A 24,311-nucleotide genomic window follows, 5' to 3' on the forward strand; every position below is an offset into this window, starting at 1 on the left:
AGCAAAGGACATAGATACTGCTGTCCTGGGGGGCCCATGGAAAATGACCTTATCCTTGCTTTAAAAGAAAGGAAACAAATTCCTGATTTCACTTAACTGTCTCTTTGTCCGTTTCTTTCAGGTGGGATGGAGTAGGGTGGAGGAACTTGCTATTATACTAGCAACCTGCCTGCCCATCTCTTGAGGGGCTGTTGAGCATGATTGTTACCCTTACTGTCCCTAGTCCCACCGGTCTGTCTCCAAGCCATCTTATGTGGTATGCTGACCATTTCCCACTCTCCCAATTCTCCGTTAGCAATAGCTTTGAGAAAAGGGGGATTTGGTCTCTTTTACCGGCCAGTCTGTGATTGTCACTGTTTGAGGTAGTTACATCCTGCCCTTCTGCTATTGGTAATTGGAAAGTTCCTTGCTCCTCCTACAAATAGCCCCAAAGACTAAGGAATAGCAGGGGTATTTGGGACAGTCCATTTCTATTTTGTTTTGGATGATGTTCCATTAGGCAATTACTAACATGAACGACATCTTCTTTCATATTATGGCATTTTATTAACCAAAGCTCTGTATCATTTTCCATTAGAGGGTTTATTAAAGACAGAATCTAGCTAGTCCAATGAGTACTGGAACCCTGAAGGGTTGGGTGCCACAAGCTACACTTCTGCTATGTGTGCTGTGTACATGATAAGGCCAGTTTGTACCACTGGAACTAGCCCAGCTAACTTGGGGAGCTAACTATTGATCATCCAGAGTTGGGCTATTATAGCAGCCTCCTGCTGCCAAACCTATTGACTGACCTGAATTCTGGGTGTGGAACCCGCCCATTAATCTTTCACCTGCTCACTTCCCAAAACACTTCCATCACTGGGCATTTTACAGTAATTTTGGAAGGGAAGTGAGATTTTTTTAACTGATTTTTTTAAGCCACCCATACTTTGGGGTGAAGATGGAGCCGGTTCCGTCCCCATTCAACCCTTTCTTTCCCATGATAAGTACCCTCATACCTCTTGCATCAGCTGGTCTCAGTTCTGTGACTCCTTCACACTCAACTAGCATGGCCTCCACAAGAGAAGGCCATGTTGTCTTTAGTGCTGAAGCACTTCCTCTTCCATTTCAGGAGATGCTGTATACGGGGGCAGGTTAGGGTCTAATCAGGACAGTGCAAAAAGAGAGGAACGCTTTCTCCTTCTTCACAGCCCAGCAGCCAACAAGAAGCAGAACTGGGTGCATTGGGCTGGGAGAATAAAGAAGAGCAAAGGAAAGGCACCTCCTCTCCAGATTTATCCCCTTTGGACAATATGTCCCACAATTTTTTTTTTCTCCTGAAAGGCTGATAGATATATGCTCTAGCCAGACTAGGTACTGCACTGCCAGGGCATTGAACCAGGGGATTGCCTGGGAACCAAACCTCTGGTCTCACTATAATGGGCGACTGTTTGCTCTGCCCGAACACCCCAACACACAAAGATTCCCCATTGTGCCAGGTGATGTTCTGTGCCAGCAGATCTCAATCCATTACACAATACCAAAGCACAGCATTATGGCACTCCACCCTCTATAGCCTCAGGGTACCCCACTATGCCAGGAAAGCTCAACTCTCCACACTACCAAGTCTGTCACAAGATCCCCTTACACAATGGCACCCCACCTTCGCACCATGCTTAATTGTCCGATCACTCAGCTTTCCAGGCCCATTGGGCCACAAATAAATCACTCTTGAAGAATGCACGAGGCCCCCATAGAAATAAGGTGTGAGCCAACATCATGGCAAAAATTAGACAGGCCATCCCCTATATACATGTGAAGGACAAAAAAAATCTTCTGTGCTCCTTGATAAATATGAATTTTCTAATTGTATATGGTGCTGATATTGTGTAATTAAATGAAGACCATATGAAGATTTGTAGCTGTAACATGCTGCTGAGAACACCCAGAACTGTGAGCACCCTGCCTCAACAAAAGTGAGCTTTTCTGGAGATTAGACGGTGCATCAGCTCCCCTGCCACACCAGCCTGTCTTCCTCACCCGCAAACTCCTCAAGGCTCTCCCACCCCAGACCTTGCCTAGCAGGTAACGATCTGTGAACTCCAGCCCCCAAGCTCCTTTCTCTGCTATGCACAGCCCCTACCACTGTACAATGTTTGTTGCTCTTTTAAAGGGTTGGTACATCACAGCTTTTTAATTGGAGTTAACACCCCCTTCCCATCAAACACAGCACTGCACTGCACTGGTCTGCCTTTGTTTCACGGGTCAAATTGATTCCCTGGAGTTCAGTCTCCTGTCTCTTCTGGAGGCCCAACTCCATCTTGATTAAGGTGTCTGCTGGTGTGTTCCAATGTGTTGCTTCCTGCTGCAATTTTACAATTTAAATGTTCTCCTCCTGCAGCCTTGGATACAAACGAATAGCCCATTGAATTTGGCCACATCTGGTTTGCGGTGTTGGCCTCTTTCCTTTGTGTTGAGGAAACATGTTTACCAACTTCCCCTGACGTGCCTGGTTTAAACACCTTTTAGGCACAGATTTCAAAGCATAATATCCCTGAGTATCCATAATTCCACACACAGCACTGTCACATGCATTTAACAATGATATTGTTGACCAGCGTGGTGTTAGTTTTCAAATGATACTTCACCAGGCATATTGTGTACAAATCTGACACCCCATATTTGCAGTAGTGTGCAGGGTGTGAACACAGGGGTCCCTAAGCCACAGTAGCATGCAGCCACATGAAAAACAGTATAAATGAAACCAAACTTCTAACACATTAGCTTGGGTGCACCTTAGAAAAAGGAAGGAACCCTCCAGTAAAACTACAACACAGGTGCAGTCAGCAAGCACTTCCCCCAAAAGGATAATGCTTATAACCAGCAATTAAAATAAATTAACATAAGCCCCAGGAGGTATATATGATATATACATACAGGAAGACACAGTCCCTGCCGTACGTTGCTGAGAGCCTAAAATAGCGTTACAAGGCGCTGCTTATTAAGCTTCTGCTGGTCATGCATTTTTATCCTGTCCAAAAAGCTTCACAGAGAACACAGTTCTTTGTGGTTAAAATTGCCACTTGCTTCCACAAGCTCAATGCAACAATGACCCAACATTTTGTTGTGTGTTAAGTCTTCCTCATTGGGCAAATCACAAAATCCAGTCTGTGCTCTCTGACACGTACAATCTGAAAGACACAGCAGACAGGACTGGAGATTAGGAGAGAATAATTCCAAGAGTTTGTTTGCTCACTTCTTGTGGGCATCACCAAAGGTGGGACTTGAATGTGGAGCAGTTTTGCTTTTAGAATTAGAATTAGAAATACAAATTAGAACATGGAGGAGAACAGCCCTGGTTTGTACTGCACATTTTAACAGTGTTATGCATCCAGGCAAAGCAGTAACTCCTTGGTTATATACTGCAGTGATAATGGCCAGTGATCTGAGCCTAGAGAGGGCACATGTTATAGCCCAGTGACTGTACACGCAGAAGAAATTTAGAGAACAATCATTTCAAAGCCTAAACAGAACCTGAATCCACAGTCCCCAAAAGCCCTGAGGTAAAAGCCCTTTTGTTTAGCTCAGTCCAGTAGAGTGTTTGTTACATTTAACCCAGACTTCCTCCGTAGCCTGGTCTGGTGAAACTACAGGAAAAATAACAGGAGCCAAGAAAACAGCTGCCTCTGCATGATCTCCTTCCTCCTGCTGTGATGTGAGAAATCCAGTATAGAGCTGAATTAGCCTTTTGCTGGTAAACAAATCGCCTGAGAGAGGCGATTTGCTCATGCACACAATACCTCCTGAAAATACCGCTAGTAACTAACTTATCAGGCAATTTTATTTTATTTTCAGACACACCTATGTCATCCAGGAGCCAAATACATTAATTCCCTCGGAGACTAAAAGATTTGCAACAACCTGTACAAGAACAATGGTCTGATTTACTTACAACACAAACAGAGTTCCAGGTTTTAACTGGATTCTAATTTAATTATAGGCAGAGCAGGCTGTGCCTTTAGCTAAGGGCTTGGCTACCCTTGCGAGTTACAGTGCTTTAAAGGAGCCCCGGGCACACTAGCTCACTACCCGTCCACACTGCCAAGGCACGTAGAGTGCTCTGACTCTGCGGCTGGTCCACTCCTGGTTCTCCACCTTGGCGAGTGGAATAATGTTTGGTGCGCCCCCACTGGAGCACCACGGTGCCAGTGTGGACGCCCTGGTCTGTTAATGCGCTCTGATCGGCCTCCAGAAGTGTCCCACAATGCCTGTTCTAGCCACTCTGGTCATCACTTTGAACTCTACTGCCCTGCCCTCAGGTGACCAGCCATCAGACCCGCCCTTTAAATTCTCTGGGAATTTTGAAAATCCCCTTCCTGTTTGCTCAGCCAGGCGTGGAGTGCTCTCAGCGCATCTTTCCAGGTGACCATGCCTCCACGCGCCAGGTGATCCCCAGTATGGAGCAGTGGTGAGGTGCTGGACCTCATCAGTGTTTGGGGGAGGAAACTGTCCAGTCCCAGCTGCACTCCAGCCATAGGAATTATGATACCTTCGGGCAGATATGAGGGAACATGATGGAAAGGGGCCATGACCGGGATGCAGCGCAGGGTTAAAATGAAGGAGCTGTAGAATGCCTACCGCAAAGCCCGTGAGGCAAACAGCTGCTCCAGTGCTGCCCCCGTGACATGCCATTTCTACAAAGAGCTGGATGCGATACTTGGGGGGCGACCCCACCTCCACTCCGAGGACCACCCTGGACACTTCAGAGGCCAGTTCAACAAGGCGGGAGGAGGCGGAGGAAAGCGGGAGCGAGGCAGAGGAAGACACCCCGGAATCCCTAGATGCATGCAGCCAGGAGCTGCTCTCAAGCCAGGAGGAAGGTAGCCAGTCGCGGTGGCCGGTGCTTGGGGAAGGACAAACACCAGAGGAGGTTCCCGGTAAGCGGCTTTTATTTTGGGAAGGAAGTTATTCAGTGCGGGCTCTTGGGGCGAGGAGGGTTAGGGCTGCATGCATGCCTAGATGTGGAATAGGGTGTTGATGTGCTCTCTCACGTCTCGGTAATCGGCCTCAGTGATTTTTTTAAAAGTCTTATCCAGAACTTGGGCAATGCGCTTGCACAGATTTCTCAGGAGAGCCACTGTGTTCCTTGTCTCGGTAAGGCTAACTTGTCCGTGCCACTGTGCCGTGAGGGGTGGGGGGATCATTGCTGCACACAGGCAAGCTGCGTATGGGCCAGGGCAGAAGCTGCATTGTGGTAAAAGACCCTCCCTTGCTTCCCAGGTCACCCTCAGCAGCGAGATATCTTCCAAGACGAACTCCTGTGGAAAATGTGGGGACAGTGTTCAGTATAGGGGCCCCCTGCTGCTGTTGGCTCTCCCCAAGGCACAGAAACCCAGAGGATGGGTTTCTGTGAAACAATCAGTCCCCCTTGACCCTATGTTTACTCACCATTTTGGGGCTCCCGTGGGGTTATGTGCACTCGCTTTGAGACAGGCAAATTCTGCTATTGTGTAGACTGTGCTTGCCCTTAAGTGCGGGGGAATCATCGCTCTGTCTGGTGTGAACAATGCTGCCTCTGTTAAGTGTTGCATTTTGCCTTTAGAGGTGCAACCTTGAGATCTCAGCAATCTGTGTTATCACCGGCCGAAAGACTCCAAAGAATCAGAAAGAGGCCACGTAGAAGCAAGGAAGACATGTTGCATGAGGTAATGCAGCATTCAAGTAATGACAATCGAAAAGTGCAGGAGTGGTGGGACAGTGAAAGGAGGATCCGCCAGCAGAATGAGAAGCACCAGCACAAAAGCACGGTGCTCCAGCAGCAAAGCATGGATCAGATGATAAGCATAATGGAGCGCCAAGCAGACTCTGTCCAGGCACTCATAGCCATGCAGGAGGAACACTACCGTGCCCGCCCACCTCTGCAGCCCTTGTCCCAAAACTCTTTCCCTTGTGCCCCCATGTCACCTCCAACCCATTTTCCCCAACAACCAGGTTCTTACAGCCACCAGCTGCCTCCAACGCCTGTAGCTTCACCACCCAGCCCTGAAAACTACGACCCTTACCCACTGCGCTCAACCCCCATCACCATGCAGTATAGCCATCCTGAAGTGGAGCACTCATTGCACAGCACTCCAGACAGTACGGACTCCAGGACATATGCAAATCTGTGATTGAACCATTCCCCATCCCACCCCCTTGCCCTTTCTGTTTCCCAAGCAGTTGTTTCTTTTCAATAAATGAATTTTCTTTTCAATAAATGGATATTTTGGCTTTGAAAACATTCTTTATTATTGCATAAGGTAAAAGATACTTTAGCCCAAGAAAGCAACAGGCACTGCAAGTCAGCGTAGCAAACACAGATTCCTACTGACATTGGAACCACTGCACTTCACTTCTGTGCAGGGCACCAGACATTACTGGTGGCTTTCAGCCTCAAATTGCTCCCTCAAGACAGCCCTAATCCTTGCAGCCCCATGCTGGGCCCCTCTAATAGCCCTGCTCTCTGGCTGTTCAAATTCAGCCTCCAGGTGTTGAACCTCTGAATTCCATGCCTGAGTGAATCGTTCACCCTTCCCTTCACAAATGTTATGGAGGGTACAGCATGTGGATATAACCGCAGGGATGCTGTCATCGGCCAGGTCCAGCTTCTCATACAGAGAGCGCCTGCAGCCCTTTAAATGGCCAAAAGCACACTCCACAGTCATTCTGCACCAGCTCAGCCTGTTGAACCACTCCTTGCTGCTGTCAAGGCTCCCTGTGTAGGGTTTCATGAGCCACGGCATTAAAGGGTAAGCGGGGTCTCCAAGGATCACAATGGGCATTTTGAAGGTGATCTTCTGGTCTGGGGAAAAAGTCCCAGCTTGCAGCTTCCTGAACAGGCCAGTGTTCCAAAAGATGCGTGTGACAGGCACCTTTCCGGGCCAGCTTGCGTTAATGTCAATGAAATGCCCACGGTGATCCACAAGCGCCTGGAGAACCACAGAGAAATATCCCTTCCAATTAACGTACTCAGAGGCTAGGTGGGCTGGTGCCAGAATTGGAATATGCATCCCATCTATCGCCCCTCCGCAGTTAGGGAAACCCATTTGTGCAAAGCCAGCCACAATGTCCTGCACGTTACCCAGAGTCACGGTTCTTCTGAGCAGGATGTGATTAATGGCCCTGCAAACTTGCATCAACAAGATTCCAACAGTCGACTTCCCCACTCCAAACTGGTTAGAGACTGATCGGTAGCTGTCTGGAGTTGCCAGCTTCCAGATTGCAATAGCCACCCGCTCTTCCACTTTCAGGGCAGCTCTCAATCTCATGTCCTTGCACCGCAGGGTGGGGGCAAACTCCTCACATAGTCCCATGAAAGTGGCTTTTCTCATCAGAAAGTTCTGCAGCCAGTGCTCGTCCTCTCAGACTTGCATGACGATGTGATCCCACCACTCAGTGCTTGTTTCCCGAGCCCAAAAGCGGCGTTCCACAGTGGTGAGCATGTCCGTGAATGCCACAAGCAGTCTCGTGTCATATGCGTTACTCGAGTTGATATCATTGTCGGAGCCCTCACTGTCACTTTGGATCCTAAGGAATAACTCGACTGCCAAACGTGACATGCTGGCAAGAGTTGCCAGCATATTCCTCAGCAGTTCGGGCTCCATTCCCGCAGACCGAAAGGGAAGACAGAGCGCGCAGTACAAAAAACATTGCAAGATGGCACCAAATGTGGACGGAAGCATAGGGATTGCTGGGATGTGAACTGATGCATCACGGGGTGTTGGGACAGGACCCAGAATGCCCTGCATCCCCTGCCCCCTTCCCCCAAGCCACAGCGCCAGAATGGGAAGAGGCGCTCTGTGGGATAGCTGCCCATAATGCACCACTCCCAATACCGCTGCAAGTGCCGCAAATGTGGCCACACCCGTGCGCTTGCTCCTGTCAGTGTGGACAGACTGCAGCGCTTTCCCTACTGCGCTCTCCGAAGACCGGTTTAACTCAAAGCGCTCTACATCTCCAATTGTAGCCATGCCCTAAGGTAACCTGACACTTTCCATTATAAGACCATGTTTTCAGTTGCTTATAACGTTGTCAAACTTTAATAGTACAGTCTGAAATTTTCCATATCAGGTGTCTGCCTCAGGCTATACATTTTTAGAAACTTTCTGCTAAAATTGTTCAGTTCTTTCCGAGAACGGGCTGCACCAAGTACAAAAGCCAGCGCACCAGAGACGCAAGGTGTGGGTCCTTAGCGGCCAGGCTCCTCTGATTCTGAACACATTCACTGTGAGAGTTCACGGTTGTGAACCCTGGAAACTCTTGATGAAAAATATTGTTGGGTTCATAAGTGTTCTGGAGTGATCTGTCTTACACATATTCCTTTGATGGCCATAATTATCCAACATTGCAAACTACTGCCCAGTGCACAGAGGTGTGGTCCAGTGGTTAGTGGATAAGCCTGGGAATAAGGGTTTCCTGAGTTTTGAGGCTGTCTTTCTGTAACAATACACAGTTCCTTCAGTTCTGCAAAAAACAGGAGAGGAGGAGAGACAATGCCACAAACTCACTCACTTTCTATATCTCTCAGTCAGGGATTCATATGGCTTTCAGGATGATGTGGCCCAGAGGAGATCAAAATTAACACACACACACACACAAGCCCCATTTTCTAAATTTCCTCTAAATATAGAGCAAACAAAAGATTCAAAAGATCAATTTAAAAGGAGGCAAGGTGGATAAAAGCATCACTGCTTCCATTTATAATCCTCAAAGAAACAAATAAGTTCCTTGAGTCATGCACTCGAACTGAACTCAATGTAATGAGCATGGGGGGAAATCTCTAGTGAATAATTGGCAATGATAGAATTAAAAATAGGGTCATTAATAATGAATGCCTTCTAGCAGAGAACACTTCTGCAAAGCAGCAAGATAATGGGTCTCATTCACAAGGCACTTCCTTTGTGGGGAACCACTTATGCAGATTTGTAGATTTTCAGCAGGCCTTCATTTATTGTAATAAAAGTCAGCTAAATTGTCCATTATCCAGCAGTGTAGCAAGGTTCTAGCATCACTGAAAAGCATCTTTTTACTCTTGCAAGCAGTAAATCCTGGGCTCTGTGAATTTACCATCATCAAGCGAATACAACCTTGATTATTTTAAGCACATATCCAATAATTGACACACACTGGCTTGTTCCCCAGCTTCTATTAATTACATTGAAAATTCCTTCAATTTTCTGTAATCCCAATTATCCAAACATATTCAGTGTCACCACAGAACCTGAATAATCACAGTGGAGCTGTGCATGCTCTGGGGAAGCTGATCAAGGCCTGCAGTACAGGGATAAAAGACATCTCTGCAATGATTGGAAAGCCTGGCAAGATCCTCAGATGAAAGCGCAATGCGTTTTTAAAAAATTAAGAAAATACAATACTCCTGCTGCCTTACATTTATAAAATATTATAGTGCAAAACGGCCATTGAGCTGTTGAGTTCAAATAGGTATACGCATCTGAAATGCAGAGAAACTTCCCACTGCAGGGGCTTGACACAGAATCTGGATTAAAGATCAGTCATGACAAATTACATTTCCTACTCTCTCTGTTCAGGTAACAACTCTAGTATTGTTCCTGTCATAGATCTAATCCTTGTCATAAGGCAGTACCAGAGAACAATGAGCATTGCTAACTCGCACAGAACTTTGAATTTCTCCCAGCAGATGACACTAAAGGACAATTCCCTATAGGTTAGAAGTTGTGGATTCTGCACTGTTATCACAGACACAGCTTTCACGGAGATCCATGCGTGTTGCTCACAAGGATCAAAGGCACAACATGGTTCTACGTGCTGGTGTTTTCAGCCAGCTGGAGTCAGAGATTCCGATATTTGGCTTCTTAATACATCAAATATACAAAGGACACCTTTGGTTACCAGAGTGAGTACCTTTAGATTCATTCAGGACTAACAAACAGCTTGGCATACCAACACCTCTCTTCTATCTTGTTTTCAGCTTCAGGGAAAAAAAATTGAATCTCAGGTTAGCTAACAGTTATGTTTGTGAAGAATCACTCATTTTTGAGGTTATTTGATGCAGAGAGTCTGCAAAGAGCCTGGAAAAATAGCTTTGAGGGATGTCAACTGCCCCATTTATTTGAGGGAGGTGTTAACTCAGATGCCAAAGACTGATAATGTAAATCAACGTTGTTTACTAATTCATTCCTCTTGTAAGAAGGGAGAGGGAGGATCATAGATCTGTAAAATTTACTATGAGTTAAGTCTCATTTTGATGCCCCAAGTGGTGGTCTTTGGGAAGTATCACCATTCCTCATCCCCCAGTCTAGAATGAGCCAAACAAAAGGAACCTAGCAGAGCACATGGGTAGAATTAAGCCATACCAAGGGGGAACCAAGGTCAGGGAGCTCAGACATCACACACAATCAAATTGTGAACACCTACTGTGAGGGGCTTCTCCTTTTGGTGATTCACATGGGCGGAACTTGTTTTATGGGCAGAGCTTGGCCATTGTTTTGTTTCCAATTCAACCCTTGGATGTGTTCAACTCCTTGAGCTGTAGCATGCCCTCCAAAGTAAAACATCATGGAAGTTGGGTAAAAAATGTGAAAACATACAATATAGACATGGCAGTCATACCACACAACGGCACGCCTTCCCAAAACACACACCCGTCAGGTGGAGCAATGGATATGGGTACAAAACAGGCACAGGAGATGGAAGAGTAAGTGAAAAAGCAGCAGAGGTACCAAAATCAAATATTCTCTGTGTGTCTGCTACATAAAGACAACTACTCTTTTCCACCATGGTCAACTTGGTCTGTCACATTGCCGTCTTCCTGAAAGGGTACAACCCTACCTGGCCAATAAGCCATGCCTGTGAGACAGTCTCATTTTAACAAACCATTCCATATCCCCAAACTTACTTTGCTTCTCCAGTAAGCATCTGTCAGTACTTTGCCATCTCCCATAAGCAATTGATTTGTCTAGGTTCACTGTATTTAGGTAACAGCACAAAAGGCCCCTACCAACATCTAGGTATCATCACAGACTGCTCTGGTGATCCTGTATGCAGGCTGGGGTGTCACTTCACAGCCCCTCTGACCTCACCGCAGGACGGTTGGCATTGTTTTGTTCATGAAGTATGAACATGCTGCATCTCATTCAAACTCGTGCCGCACTGAGGCCAGAAGTTTTACAATGCTGCCTTTTCAGATTATAAACACGTCAGGGCCGGATTAGCAGAGGTGCTTGGCATGCACAGCTGACTACAGGGGGAGCCATGTGCCCCTTTGCACTCCTGAAAATTAGGTCCCATGCCACTGAACCATTTTTTCCATGTGATGGGGGTTTGCTGGCTTGGCATTTTGTATCCTGCTTTTTCACTCTGTGCTATGCTAGCAACAGGAGCCCCAGGCCCTTAGACTGACTTTATGTTGAAAGGAGGAGGGAGAGGAGAGTGTTGGTTGAGAAATACAGATAAGCAACAGCAATTGGCAGCCTCAGCAAGAAATGAACTAGTTGATTTCAAGGAGGAAAAGCAGCCTTGACGTGAATCACTGACAATTTAATGGCAACAATATCAGCTATTTATCGTCTCTCTCTCTCTATTTGTTGTTTGATTGTTGGGTTTTGGTCTATTTTAGAGTCATCGTTTAGCATGAGTTTCTCTTGCCAATAAGCCTCAACTCCCCCCCTCCCCCAAGCCCACCACTAAAAACTCGATCTCTAGCCCCACTTTGAAAATGCACTGATAGCAACAAGCCTATTCCATAAAAGCTGCACCAGCCAAAGGGAGGCCATAGTTCAGTAGACAAGAGAACACAGTTACCATCAGACAGAGCAATTTACAAGCTAAAGTTTATATTTACCTTTGTGGAAAGTCCCTGGTGATAACAGGCTAGAGTTACCCATTAGCAAGCAGCTATTATATTATGACCTAAGAACTGCTGGGTATGTAACATACATATAGAATCAAAACCTGAGCCATAAATCCCTCTTGCTATTTCTTCCCACACCCAAAGAATCATTCATTTCTCAGAAGGAAGCAAATGCAGAGCTGTAACCAAAAAAAAAAAAAAAAGGAGTGAGATTAATCCAAACACATTTGGTGGCTTGTGTGAAGCAAGGATTGTGGGTCTGAGTGGACAAGAGTTCACATTGCAAAAAACACCATCACAACAGCCTGGCAGCCTTGTTGGAAGTTTGAGCTGACACATCAAGGACGATATGGTCCTTCGCCACTTACCTATCATCTCTCATCCTTAGTGATGGTTTCTCCAGGGCACTGGAGAAAGCTTGCACTGCAGCTGCCTATGCGGTACTTGTTTTGTGAATAAAAAACTTCCTTTCATTTGTGCACTTAAAAATAACATTCACAAAAGCAAAGGGAGCATTTTTATTTTTATTTACAGTTCTTCATTTTTCTGATCACCATTCAGAGAAACACAATCTGGCTTGTTAAGAGACGCAATTCAAGTTCTTTCATAATAAGGCAAAGAGAACACGCCAACAAGATTTAGTTAAAAGAATGGCAGAAAAGCATAACTTAGAACTCCAAATATTCGTGAGGAAAATGCTTGATCTCATGTCAATAACAGTTCAGATTTGTTTCCCTCAAAGTGTGATGCTAGGAGATCTCCATCCAAATTTCTTAGTCCAGCCATCTGAAAGTTTCATTTTGATATGGCATCGCTACAACTTTCACAAAATGAGATGAATACAGAGTGAGTAGAATTCTATGGGCCTCAGATGTGCCTGGTAGTGTTTCTTCCAGAGTCTGGCGATATTTGGTATTTTTCTTAAAGCCCCAGCTCCCAGAGTCAAGTGATTACACAAGAGTCTCAGCTTTCATTTTCAAAAAAAGTAATTTTCTAGCCCTCACAATTACAGAGAAAAGCTTGGCAACATGACTAGAGGGAACCCTAAAGGCTCAAAAATCAGAAAGCAAGCAAAATATATATATGTTCTTAAAATCTTGTGATTTTTAAGCGAATCTCCTGATTTTGCAGGGCCCAAGGAATGATTTCTCAATGTCTGGAATTGGCAATACTGAGGTAGTAAAGCTAAGCCCAGCCCTGCATATAGTATCTGAACATATTCATTGTAGCTGTCACTAACAAAGCATTAAAATACACAAGCAAATCAAAGGCTACCTTTTCCTGGTACCTTTACTATCTCTATTTCCTTCCATTGTTTTGACTATTCCTCCTCATAACCAACATCAAATCTCCACTGCTTCTCGCACCTCATTCCCCTTCCTGTTTTTCCACTCATACCACTCTCCCTCTTCTACTGGCTTTCCCTTCCTCTTTGCTCCTTTTAACAGATAGCCTCAGGCTTGAGTAAATTAATTCACTTATAATTACAAACTTTGGCTCAATTAATCTACGATTATTTCCTTGGGCTTGCACATTCTTTCATTGGATCCGATTTTAATAGCTGAAAAGCACTTGAGATGTTTGCATGAAATCACTGGAGAAATGCGATTGTTCCATTCGAATACTGTTACGTCAGTAGCTTCCTTTGTTGTTGTTGAAAAGAATTTTCAGATGCAGGTCACAGCAGCAGATCTAATGCTAGGAAAGTACAAATCACCACACCCCTCTATGAAAGCTCATTTTTTCTTCCTTTATGAGACAGGCAGAGCCACTCTAGCGGACCAGGGCAGCTACTGTTGCTGCTACTCCAAAGGGTGCTGCATATGCAGTTGCTAATCCTTGCAGGCCAATCACCAAGTAGCGACATCCTTTCCGGAGAGCTTTGCCAACATTCTATTTTTAGGGAAGAAGGGGGTGGGAGAGAGAGAGAGAGAGAGAGAGAACAGAAAATAACATTAAACTAAACAGTTTGGGGAGCTCAAATAAAGGGCAGCCATTTTATACGTCCTTCCACAACCTCAGAATATGAACAGACCCACCATCTTCTTCGGGCTTGTCCACAGGGGAAAGTTTTACCTTTTAGACCAGCATAATTCAACTGATATAGTTATACCACTATAAATTGCCATGTGGACACTCTTATTCTGCAGCAAGAATGCGGGGTGTTTTGTTAATTTTTTTAACACCCTCCAAAGTAACATAAGCTAAACTGAAAAAAAGGTATCATTCGATAATAAGAGTTGAAACAGAATTACACCTCTGTAACTATATAGGTTTAAGCTCATACCTTAGCTTATACCAGAAGAGCTTTCCACACGCCTTAAGTGTGTTATAAAGACTTTTGGATTGCTTGCATTTAAGAAGGACACTAGCTGCTTAAAATTGGGGTGAACGTTTAATGGAAATGTACACAAACAGTTCAACTCTTTTTGTCAACATTTCACATTTTGACCATCTCTGTTTCAATATATATCTATAAAAACTCACACATTTGTTTACAGCATTGCAGGAAACCCAAGATAGATTATTCAAACTGAAAATATTAATCTGATTTTCATTTCAGTCTTGATACTATTTACTTACATTTGGCGTTCCTCATGATTGGACAGTTAAACAGTCTGGGCCAGTGGTTTTTTTTGTTTATAGTTAGCTTCTAGTCAAATTTACTTTCAGGCCCTCAGAAACTAGCACAAGACTGCAATGTTTGCATTGCACATACTACAGGTGAATGCTTATCTGTTTAAAACAAAATCGGTGGAATCCAATCCATTTCTATTATAGTCATAGCTTTCCCTAAAATTGAATTACAGCACCTGAAGACCAGATGAGATCAGACAATGTCACTTCATGGACCAAACTCTGCAGTCCTCACTCCCATGATACCCTATAGGAGTTTTAATAGTGTTAGGGTGGCCAGATTGAGAGGCAGCACAGACCAGTGAGTAGGGCAGCAGATTGGAACTCAGGATGCCTGGGTTCTTTTCCCAGCTCACCCATGGCTCTGCTGTGTGACATTGCGCAAGTTACTGCTCCTCTGTTTCCTACCTGCCTTTTTTGTGCTTGTCTACATTTAAGAGTTTTGCCAGTTTACCTATATGGGTGTCATTAAACAAGCCAAACCTTTCCCCTGTAGATGCAGTTATTGGTATAAAAGTGCTTATGCCCATTCCCAGAACTGCCATAAGATACACTGGGATAAAAACTTTTATACTGCTACTACTACTGTGTCTATACTAGGGCTTTTACTGGCATAGCTGCGTCTGCACAAAAAAACAAACAAACAAAAAATTACACCCCTAACCAATATAATTATGCTGGTAAACTTTTGTGTGTAGACTAAGGCCTGGTCTACACTAGAGAATTAGGTCAGTGTAACTACATCACTCAGGGGTATGAAAAATCAACACCTGGTCCCCTGAGTGACACAGTTAAACCGACTTTATCCCCCGGACAGACAGCACTAGGTCAATGGGAGAATCTAGCTACGGCCTCTAGGGGACCGATGGGAGAACCCCTCCCGTCAGCATAGGTAACGTCCTCACTGAAAAGCTGCAGCGGTGCAGTCGTGCCACTGTAGCATTTTAAGTGTAGATGAGTCCTAAGCCTTAGACCAGGGATGGGCAACTGGCCTCCACTTCCACATCATTTATTTGGCTCGCTCATAGGTGGCTGGTGAAAATATTTTTTGTGGGGGAAATGGAGGAGACTGAGCTGGGACATGGCCATGGCTGACCCAGTTAGCACCCCGCAGACCCAAATCTGAGCACCAGACACAAATTAAATGGAAAACACTGAGTTACCAAAATTATTCAAGAGGAATGTTACTTTCAGAATAGGAGTGATTTTTAACCTGAATGACGATAGTTACCACAGTAAAAAATTGTTACTTTTCCCCCTTAAAATTTGTGTATGACTTTCAGGGACACCTTGACTCTAAACTGATTATTTTATAGATATATGGAGTCTTATTATACTCTTCTTTTTGTTGCTGCTGGAAAAGAAAAAAATCCACCCCCTAATACTTGTAGTTAATTGGAATGATGTCAAAATAAGAACACTAGAGAAATGCAGCACAAAGAAATGTAAAGTATCCGTCACATGGATTAGCTTACTGCCATTTCCAGACTGAAATGAAGATTTTCTATCCTTTGATCTGAGTGAGAGTCAATTTCATTCTGTCTCTAAAGGGACTGGTTTCTTCCAAAAAAAAAAAAAAAAAAAAAAAAAGAAAGTCAGCAGGCTGCTTCCTCAGATTTAACTAATTAATTGTCTTTCAAACAGACATTTCTCTTTCCTATGAATGGCAGCAATGTATTTCTAGACAGCCACAAAATATGTGTGTGAGATATTTAGGGATGTTTTTAAGTTAGTCTGAAGTGTGATTTTACATACCTAGGAAATCTGTTGGACAATTACTATTAGTTACTATAGTGATCTGAGAACTCACCACTTTAGCACAAATTTACTTTTCAATGCAAAGGCAGGGTTGCAGCCATAGGATATTAAGTGTATATTTTAGAGGTCTGTGATTCACCTCCTAAGGACAATGGAGATTAGTGCCTTTAAGATTTATACTTACAACTTCTGATGTTACAATAAGAAGTTTGAGAAATAATTGTCAGTTACTCCCTTACGCTCTCCCTGAGATCCGTGCAGGATTGTTCACTACATGGTTTTGTGGTCAAGGCACAGGACTAGGTGTTAGGGCACCTGGACTCTACTCCCAACTCTGCCACCTATTTATGGTGTAACGTTGGGCATGTCACTTCATTTCTCCATCTGTAAAATTGGGTAACAACTCACAGAAGTTCAGTGAGGTAAAATGTTCCAGAAATTCTTGGTGACCCTCTAAAAGAGGGTCTCCTACTGCTGCACTTCTAAGTGACTTCTAGTGCTTGCTGTAGTCTAATTTTCCCCTCTGTTCATCTATCTATGTACTGTAAGGCTCCCATCAGTGCAAGGTCTCAACCCTTCACATACATCAATTAATCCTTCCAGCACCTTTGCACAGTAGGGAAGTATTGTCCTATTTTACAGATGGGGAAGTGAGACAGAGAGAGACAATGTGACTTTCCCAAGGCCACATAGGAAGTCTGTGGTACAGCCAGGAAGTGAAGGCAGATCTCCCCATCATCCTTCACCACACAAAAAGAAAAGGAGTACTTGTGGCACCTTAGAGACTAACCAATTTAGTTGAGCATAAGCTTTCGTGAGCCACAGCTCACTTCATCGGATGCATAAAGTGGAAAATACAGTGAGGAGATTTATATACACACAGACCATGAAAAAATGGTTGTTTATCATACACATTGTAAGGAGAGTGATCACTTAAGATGAGCTATTACCAGCAGGAGAGTGGGATGGGGGGAGAGAAAACCTTTTGAAGTGATAATCAAGGTGGGCCATTTCCAGCACATTTCCAGGAGTTAACAAGAACGTCTGAGGAAGAGTGGGGGGAGGGAGGAGGAATAAACAAGGGGAAATAGTTTTACTTTGTATAATGACTCAACCACTCCCAGTCTCTATTCACGCCTAAGTTAATGATGGTGAATATTCAGGGGACACCATCATAGGGCCTAATCACATCAGCCACACTATCAGAGGCTCGTTCACCTGCACATCTACCCATGTGATATATGCCATCATGTGCCAGCAATGCCCCTCTGCCATGTACATTGGTCAAACTGAACAGTCTCTACGTAAAAGAATAAATGGACACAAATCAGATGTGGTTGAGTCATTATACAAAAGTAAAACTATTTCCCCTTGTTTATTCCTCTCCCCCCTCCCCCCCCCTTCTTCAGACGTTCTTGTTAACTCCTGGAAATGTGCTGGAAATGGCCCACCTTGATTATCACTTCAAAAGGTTTTCTCTCCCCCCACCCCACTCTCCTGCTGGTAACAGTTCATCTTAAGTGATCACTCTCCTTACAATGTGTATGATAAACAACCATTTTTTTCATGGTCTGTGTGTATATAAATCTCCTCACTGTATTTTCCACTTTGTGCACCCGATGAAGTGAGCTGTGGCTCACGAAAGCTTATGCTCAACTAAATTGGTTAGTCTCTAAGGTGCCACAAGTACTCCTTTTCTTTTTGTGAATACAGACTAACACGGCTGCTACTCTGAAACCTTCACCACACAGTCATTCCTCCTCTAGTTTTATTTCCTGAAACAAGCAGTGCCCCCCCACACACCGCCCCCCCAGGGCAGTTATACTTGTGTTTGCATTTAAGGTTTGTCTGCTGTATTCATTCCTTTTTTTAGTACCATCCCTCAGTTTGCATTCCCTTTGCCTTGGAGTTTTGAATACAATTTTTGTGACATTTCAGTTTACTAGCACATGATGCCACTGATCAACTATTTAAAAGCACCTTACAAGTTAATTTTCCTTTGTCTGTCTGATCAGCAGAGGAGTCTGAGTGAGAAAAGAAGGAGGAGTCCTTGTGGCACCTTAGAGACTAACAAATTTATTTGAGCATAAGCTTTCGTGGGCTAAAGCCCATTTCATCAGATGCATACATGGAAAATACAGTAGATAGATAGATAGATAGATAGATAGATAGATAGATAGATAGCATGAAAAAATGGGGGTTGTCATACCAACTGTAAGGAGAGTAATCAGTTATGGTGGGCTATTATTATCTATTAAGGGCAGAGAAGAAGAGCCTGGCTCTTCACCATCAAAGGAGAGGGCAACAGGGGAAGACTGTGTAAAGTGTGCATTTCCAGTGTCAGGCTACAAACTGGGAGTTGCTGTCACATTTAACGACACCGAAGCATGACACATCCTGCAGTAAATTCTTTCTTTGAAGCAGCGTTGCACAGTGGGGAGGGTGCAGAGAAGAAAGTTGAAGGAATAGAAGAATGCTGTAGTCTCCCACCTCCACTCTCTAACCCAGAGAGGAGGAAGATGTCCTGCCCCACTAATAGGTCTCAACACAAGCACCACTGCCACAGATAGAGTAGAAAAATCACGGCCGTGTCTTACTGCACACATTACAAACGGGACTTGGAAGGGAGGAAAGTGGGAGGGGGCGACAGGATGTTTAGGTTCTAGTCCAGGCTCTGCTACGATCCTCTGTGTGACCTTGCGTGAATGGCAACCTGCACGTGCCTCGGTTTACCTAGGAGTGAAATGGGGCCCGACGCACCCCACAAGAGTGCGGTGAGGTTGGATTCAGTAAGGTTTGCAGAACCGCACCCGGAAAGGAGCTCAAAGGATTCATGGTGCTTATGCTCAAATAAATCTGTTAGTCTTTAAGGGGCCACGGGACTCCTTGTTGTTTTTGTGGCTAGGGACTATCACGGCTACCCCCTGATACTTGACATGGTGCTTAGGGTTGGGAGTGCAGCTTCTGCAGCAGAAAAGAAAGTCAAGTCCTGAAAGGGATACTGGGTATGGAAATACCCCCGTGAGCCCAGGCCGAGCCACCAGCAGAGCCCTTTGCTAAGGGGAGCCTGGAGGAAAGGCAGACGATGCATTTAAAAGAGAGCTAAATCCGCGGAGCGTCCCCCACGCCAAACCCAGCGAGCCCGCCTGGCTGGTCAGTGTCAGAGGCGGGGACGGCTCCTGTGGGCGCTGGCACGGACTGGAGTGAGCTAGTAACCCCCTCAGCCCCCCGGCTCGCCCTCCGCCCAGGGCTTGCAGCGCCCCCTTCCCACCGCCTCTGGCACGTGCTGCGCTGGGCGCGAGCCGGCGCCTGGCCCCGCAGGGGCTGGGGGCGGTTCCCCCGCCGGGCTGGCTGCAGCCTCCGGCCAGCTCCGAGCACACGGAGGCTGGGGCCACCGAGCAGCCGCGTGCCAAGGCAGAGCCCAGCAGCGGCAGGGGCAGGCCCGGGACGCCCAAGCCCTTCTTAAGCGGCTCCCCGCGAGCCCGGCTGAGCTCGATGCGGGGTGGGGGGCAGCGCCAGGCTCCTGACCTTGCTGTACTTCCTCAGCTTCCTCTTGCACTTGCTCCTGCCTGCCGAGCCCTCCTGCCGCAGCGGCTCGTAGTCGTCCGGGAGGAAGGCGAAGCGCACTTTCTTGGAGCGGCGGGTCCCCTCCTCCGCCGGGGCTCCCAGGCCCTCCTCCTCCTCCCGCTCCAGGATGGAGACCCTGTCCTCTCCAGGCCCCGAGTGGGAGAACTTGGCGTGCACCTTCCCGCCCAGCCTGGCCCCCACGGTCATGGTGCCGGAGCCCGCGCCCGGGGTGGGACGGCCGGCTGAGAGTCAGGCGAGCTACACCTTTGAGCCCTTCCTGCTTCCCAACCACAGGACGGGACTTTCTAGGGGCCTGGCAAGGGAGAGCAACAGGTGGAGCTAAAGCGATAGGCATTTACATCCCAGCCTGGATTAGACCCTCCCCTGCCCAGCCCTGAGACAGACAGAGACAGGCAAGTCACAGCAGCCTCGGTTGACCCCTGCCCTGCCCCCCCGGCCCACTAGAAATTAGAGCCAAGGAGCCGGGTTTGCAGCCTGTTTGACATAATCCCTTCCTGAAAGTATTGGGGAGTATAGAAAGCTTCCCCCATTAACCCCTGCTTTCTAAACCCATTGGAAATACTAGGGCAGTGCTAGGGCCCTTGGCAGGGGCATGCTTCCACCCCTTAGGATTGAAGGAGACACTAGCATCCATGCCCACACCTGGCTTTTCTAAAAACAACGCCAGCCCTGCCTTTCAAACACTGGTCAAGGCTGGTCTAAAGTTTTCCGTAGTTTTCTGCAAGCCACCAGCCTCAACTGGGCTTTGCTCGCAGCCCTGTGCAGAGAACACAGGATCAGGCAGCTCTGATAGGCCAGGTGGCCTGCTGTTATTAGGAACTGATATGTAGTGGTAAGGGCTCCTGAAGCCTGAAGGCTTCTACCTTGTCGTGAGAGTATCAGAGCACGGACCAAAGGCTGCTCCTGCTGTCACCCTTATGAATGAATTGGTTCTTGGAGGCCTGCCTGTGCAGAAGATTTACATCCCTGTAATTCTCCAGAGCTGCCTGCCTTAAAACTATCCATTTTAATATCAGCCAAAGTGTTGATGTTCTTATTCCCCTGCCCCCACCCTCTTCATTTTAGAAAACTCCTGTGGCTGCCGACCTCTCTGCTAAGGAACCACGGTGGGGGGTTTTAAAGAGGATTTTAAACCTTTAACTCGATAACATAGATGACAAGGAGGCAGGATCTAGACAAGTATACCAGAAGTGCAACTCTTCCAACGAAAATCTCACCTCATTCTTACTGGGGCAGTTGTGTGTGATTGACCCTTGACTTTCTGACTGAAATTCATTAGAGAGCTTATTCTGGTCGGCTTTGATGTAGCTATTAGAGAAATTTATCCAAGGCCTTATGCCTTGTTGCATATATCACTGTCCACTTATGGATTCTGAACTGTGCTCTCAATAGCCGCGATATTAAAAGTTGAGCACGCGTCCCCGCAACAGCTGTCAGAACAATCTAATCCTACTGGGCACCCGCCCACTCCCAAGAATATAGGCCTCAAGCTTCATTAAATATGAGGAAAGCTTAAACCGGGCCACATAACTTCAAGGTAAGAAATTTCCAAGATAAAGGCAAAAAAAAAAAAAAGATAAAGGGCCCCATTCCTAATGGCATATTAGGGAAATTCACATTAAGCTTTAGGTGATACTTCCCCCAGGTAGAGCAAACAACTGGCTGGAGCTTAGAGTGTTCTTCTCAGCTGTGTAAGGGGAAACTTGCGTGACATTGATCTCTCTGTGCCTCATTTTCCCCAATCACATAAGGGACTTGTGAGAGATCCTTGTTTAACAGGGGCTAGATAAAAGTGCATACATTTTGGCCATGTCTACACTACCAATGTGTGTCAACAAAAGTGATGTAGACACCCAAAAATCGACATAATAAAAATCACAATTTCTTGTTAACACTTGCTCCCTCTGTCGGCAGATCATGTCCACAGTGGGGACAGCATCATCAACAGCGTGAGCAATGAACTATGGGTACCTATCCCACAGTCCTTCTGTCACTAGGTGTTGTGGGACGACGGATTGCGGCACATCTTGGGACAGTGCTAAATGTCCCGTGATGCATTGCTTTCTTCCCCAGCACTCCATGAGCTTCTGGCTTTCTTTCGCGGTATTTTTTCCAATGGCCCTTCTTTGCTGTGCACCCCAGCATCTTTGTGAGAAGGGATGGATCCCGTATTGCTCTCCTATGGTCTGTTAGCTGTCATGAAGACATCGCGGATGGCGGTGCAGTTAATGGTGAAGTTCCTAACTGAAGACGACACTCAGGCGCCTGACATTCTGCGTGATATGGATAGGAGCAACTTTAGATTGCTTTTGGTCATTCACAGAGCAGGTGCACAGGGTAGACCATCGTTTTTGGGCTTGGAAACAAGCACTGAATGGTGGGATCATATCATCATGCAGGTGTAGGATGACTAGCAGTGGCTACAGAACTTTCAGATGTGGAAAGCCACCTTTCTGGAACTCTGCGCGGAACGCGCCCCAGACCTGCGGTGCAAAGACACCAGAATGAGAGCTGCCTTCTTGGTAGAGAAGTGTGTGGCAATTGCTGTGTGGAAGCTGGCAACTCCAGCAACTGGTCAGTTGCAAATCACTGTGGAGTGGGGAAGTCGACCGTTAGGGCTGCATTAATGCAAGTGTGCAAGGCAATAAATTGCATCCTGCTATGAAGGACTGTGACTCTGGGAAATGAACGTGAAATAGTGGACAGCTTTGCAGAAATGGGTTTCCCTAACTGTGGAGGGGCGATATATAGATGGCACACATATTCCAATTTTGGCACCAGACCACCTTGCATCAGAGTACATCAATAGGAAGGGGTACTTCTCCATGGTGCTGCTGTGGGGTGGTCTGGGAAGGTGCATGACGCATGTATATTCAGGAACACCAGCCTGTACAGAAAGCTGCAAGCAGGGACTTCCTTTCTTAACCAGAAGATTACAATGGGGGGAGTTGAAATGCTCATAGTGATCCTGGGGGACCCTGCATACCCCTTACAGCCATGGCTCATGAAACCTTATACGGGACAACTGGACAGCAGTAAGGAGAGGTTCAACAACAGGCTCAGTAGGCCGGATGACAGTTAAATGTGCCTTTGGCAGATTAAAGGTACGCTGGTGATGCCTTTATGGCAGGTTGGACCTCACTGAGGATAATATTCCTATGGTCATAGCAGTGTGCTGTACTGTGCATAATCTCTGTGAAGCTAAGGGTGAAAGGTTTGCTCAGGGGTGGAGTGCTGAGGCAAACTACTTAACGTATAGTTCTGTCTGAGTTGCTTCAGTGTTACATTACGTGTAGTTTTCCTAGGGGGCAATGGTGACATTTGGGGCCTTATATTCCAGTAATAAAGTGATTAAAATGTGTGTACATGTATTAGCAGTGCCTGCAATCTCACCTTGTAGAAAAAAAAATAAAGATATTTTACCATTATAAAAGTTTGCTTTTATTGCACAAGAAACAGCACACACAAACACAGATTCTTGGTGGGAAAAGAGGAACCAGGGAAGGGCAGACTTTCACAGCTGTGTGTAGGTCCAGCTATCATTGTGAAAGTTGTCCGAGGGGGTGAAGGGGAAACCAAGAAGTCCCGGAAGATGGAAAGGAATGTGCAAGCAGAGTTTGGGGTGGGGCATGGAAAAGTGTTCTGAATGTGCTGCAGTGGAGGTCAAGCACTGATCTGCCCAGTCTGCAGTATTATTAAGGACTTCAGCATCTGCGTTTGCTCCTCCATTACTTCAAGCATCTATCTGTTCAGTAGCATCTTTAACAAATGTATGATTCTTTTTTCTGTCCTGCCGTTCGGCTTCCCAGGACTCCTTTCATTCCCTTTTTTCTGCATTGGAGCACTGTGGGACCTCTCGGAACATGTCTTCTTTGCTGCGTCTTGGGCGCTTTTTTATCTGGTGGAGATGCTTGGCTGGGGTGCATGGGGTCTTCCTGAAGGCCACATCTGGTGAAGCACAGGAGACAATGCACAGAAGTGCACATTCACGCACAGCATTGAAACATTTCTGTTAAACAACCTTTTGCAACATTGCCATCACTTTCTTATGGACCCTAGCCAGGCATGAGGGACACTCCACATGGGGAAAAGAGCACACACTCTTTACAAGGGTTGTGATGCAGCACTCTAGGGAACAAATTCTAAAATTCTCCCACACTTTTCCACAGGCAGCGGTAACTCTAGCAGACATCTCACTGCTAAGGGTAAGCAGGGAAATGAGGGTACATCTACTCCGTGATTGTGGCTTCCGCCCTGCTCCATATGCTGTTTGCCTATGTACCGCTTTGGTCCCTGGCACAATTAATTGCCGAATGGCACAGGAAAGTTTCCTACAATGGGGGAAGGAACAAAGATCTTCTGCCACGGAACCTTTGGCAGAGTATTACTGAGTACCTCCAGGAAACTTTCCTGGAGATCTCTCTGGAGGATTCCCGTGAGATCTCGGCATGCATCAACACGCTGTTCCACCGTACTGATT

The 24,311-nt window shown here is 46.0% G+C and overlaps 1 protein-coding gene across 1 annotated transcript; it reads right to left on the minus strand.

The window, feature by feature from the left end:
• Positions 1-12,362: 12,362 nt before the first annotated feature.
• C3H1orf115 (chromosome 3 C1orf115 homolog) lies at positions 12,363-20,151 on the minus strand. Its single transcript, XM_074947116.1, has 2 exons — positions 19,772-20,151; positions 12,363-13,741 (listed from the first exon to the last, which is right to left on the minus strand). The coding sequence occupies exons 1-2, from the start codon at positions 20,015-20,017 to the stop codon at positions 13,622-13,624; spliced, it is 366 nt and encodes a 121-aa protein (XP_074803217.1). The 5' UTR covers positions 20,018-20,151; the 3' UTR covers positions 12,363-13,621.
• Between the last annotated feature and the right edge of the window lie 4,160 nt (positions 20,152-24,311).

The sequence above is a fragment of the Natator depressus genome, chromosome 3 (assembly GCF_965152275.1).
Source record: "Natator depressus isolate rNatDep1 chromosome 3, rNatDep2.hap1, whole genome shotgun sequence".
NCBI lineage: Eukaryota > Metazoa > Chordata > Testudines > Cheloniidae > Natator > Natator depressus.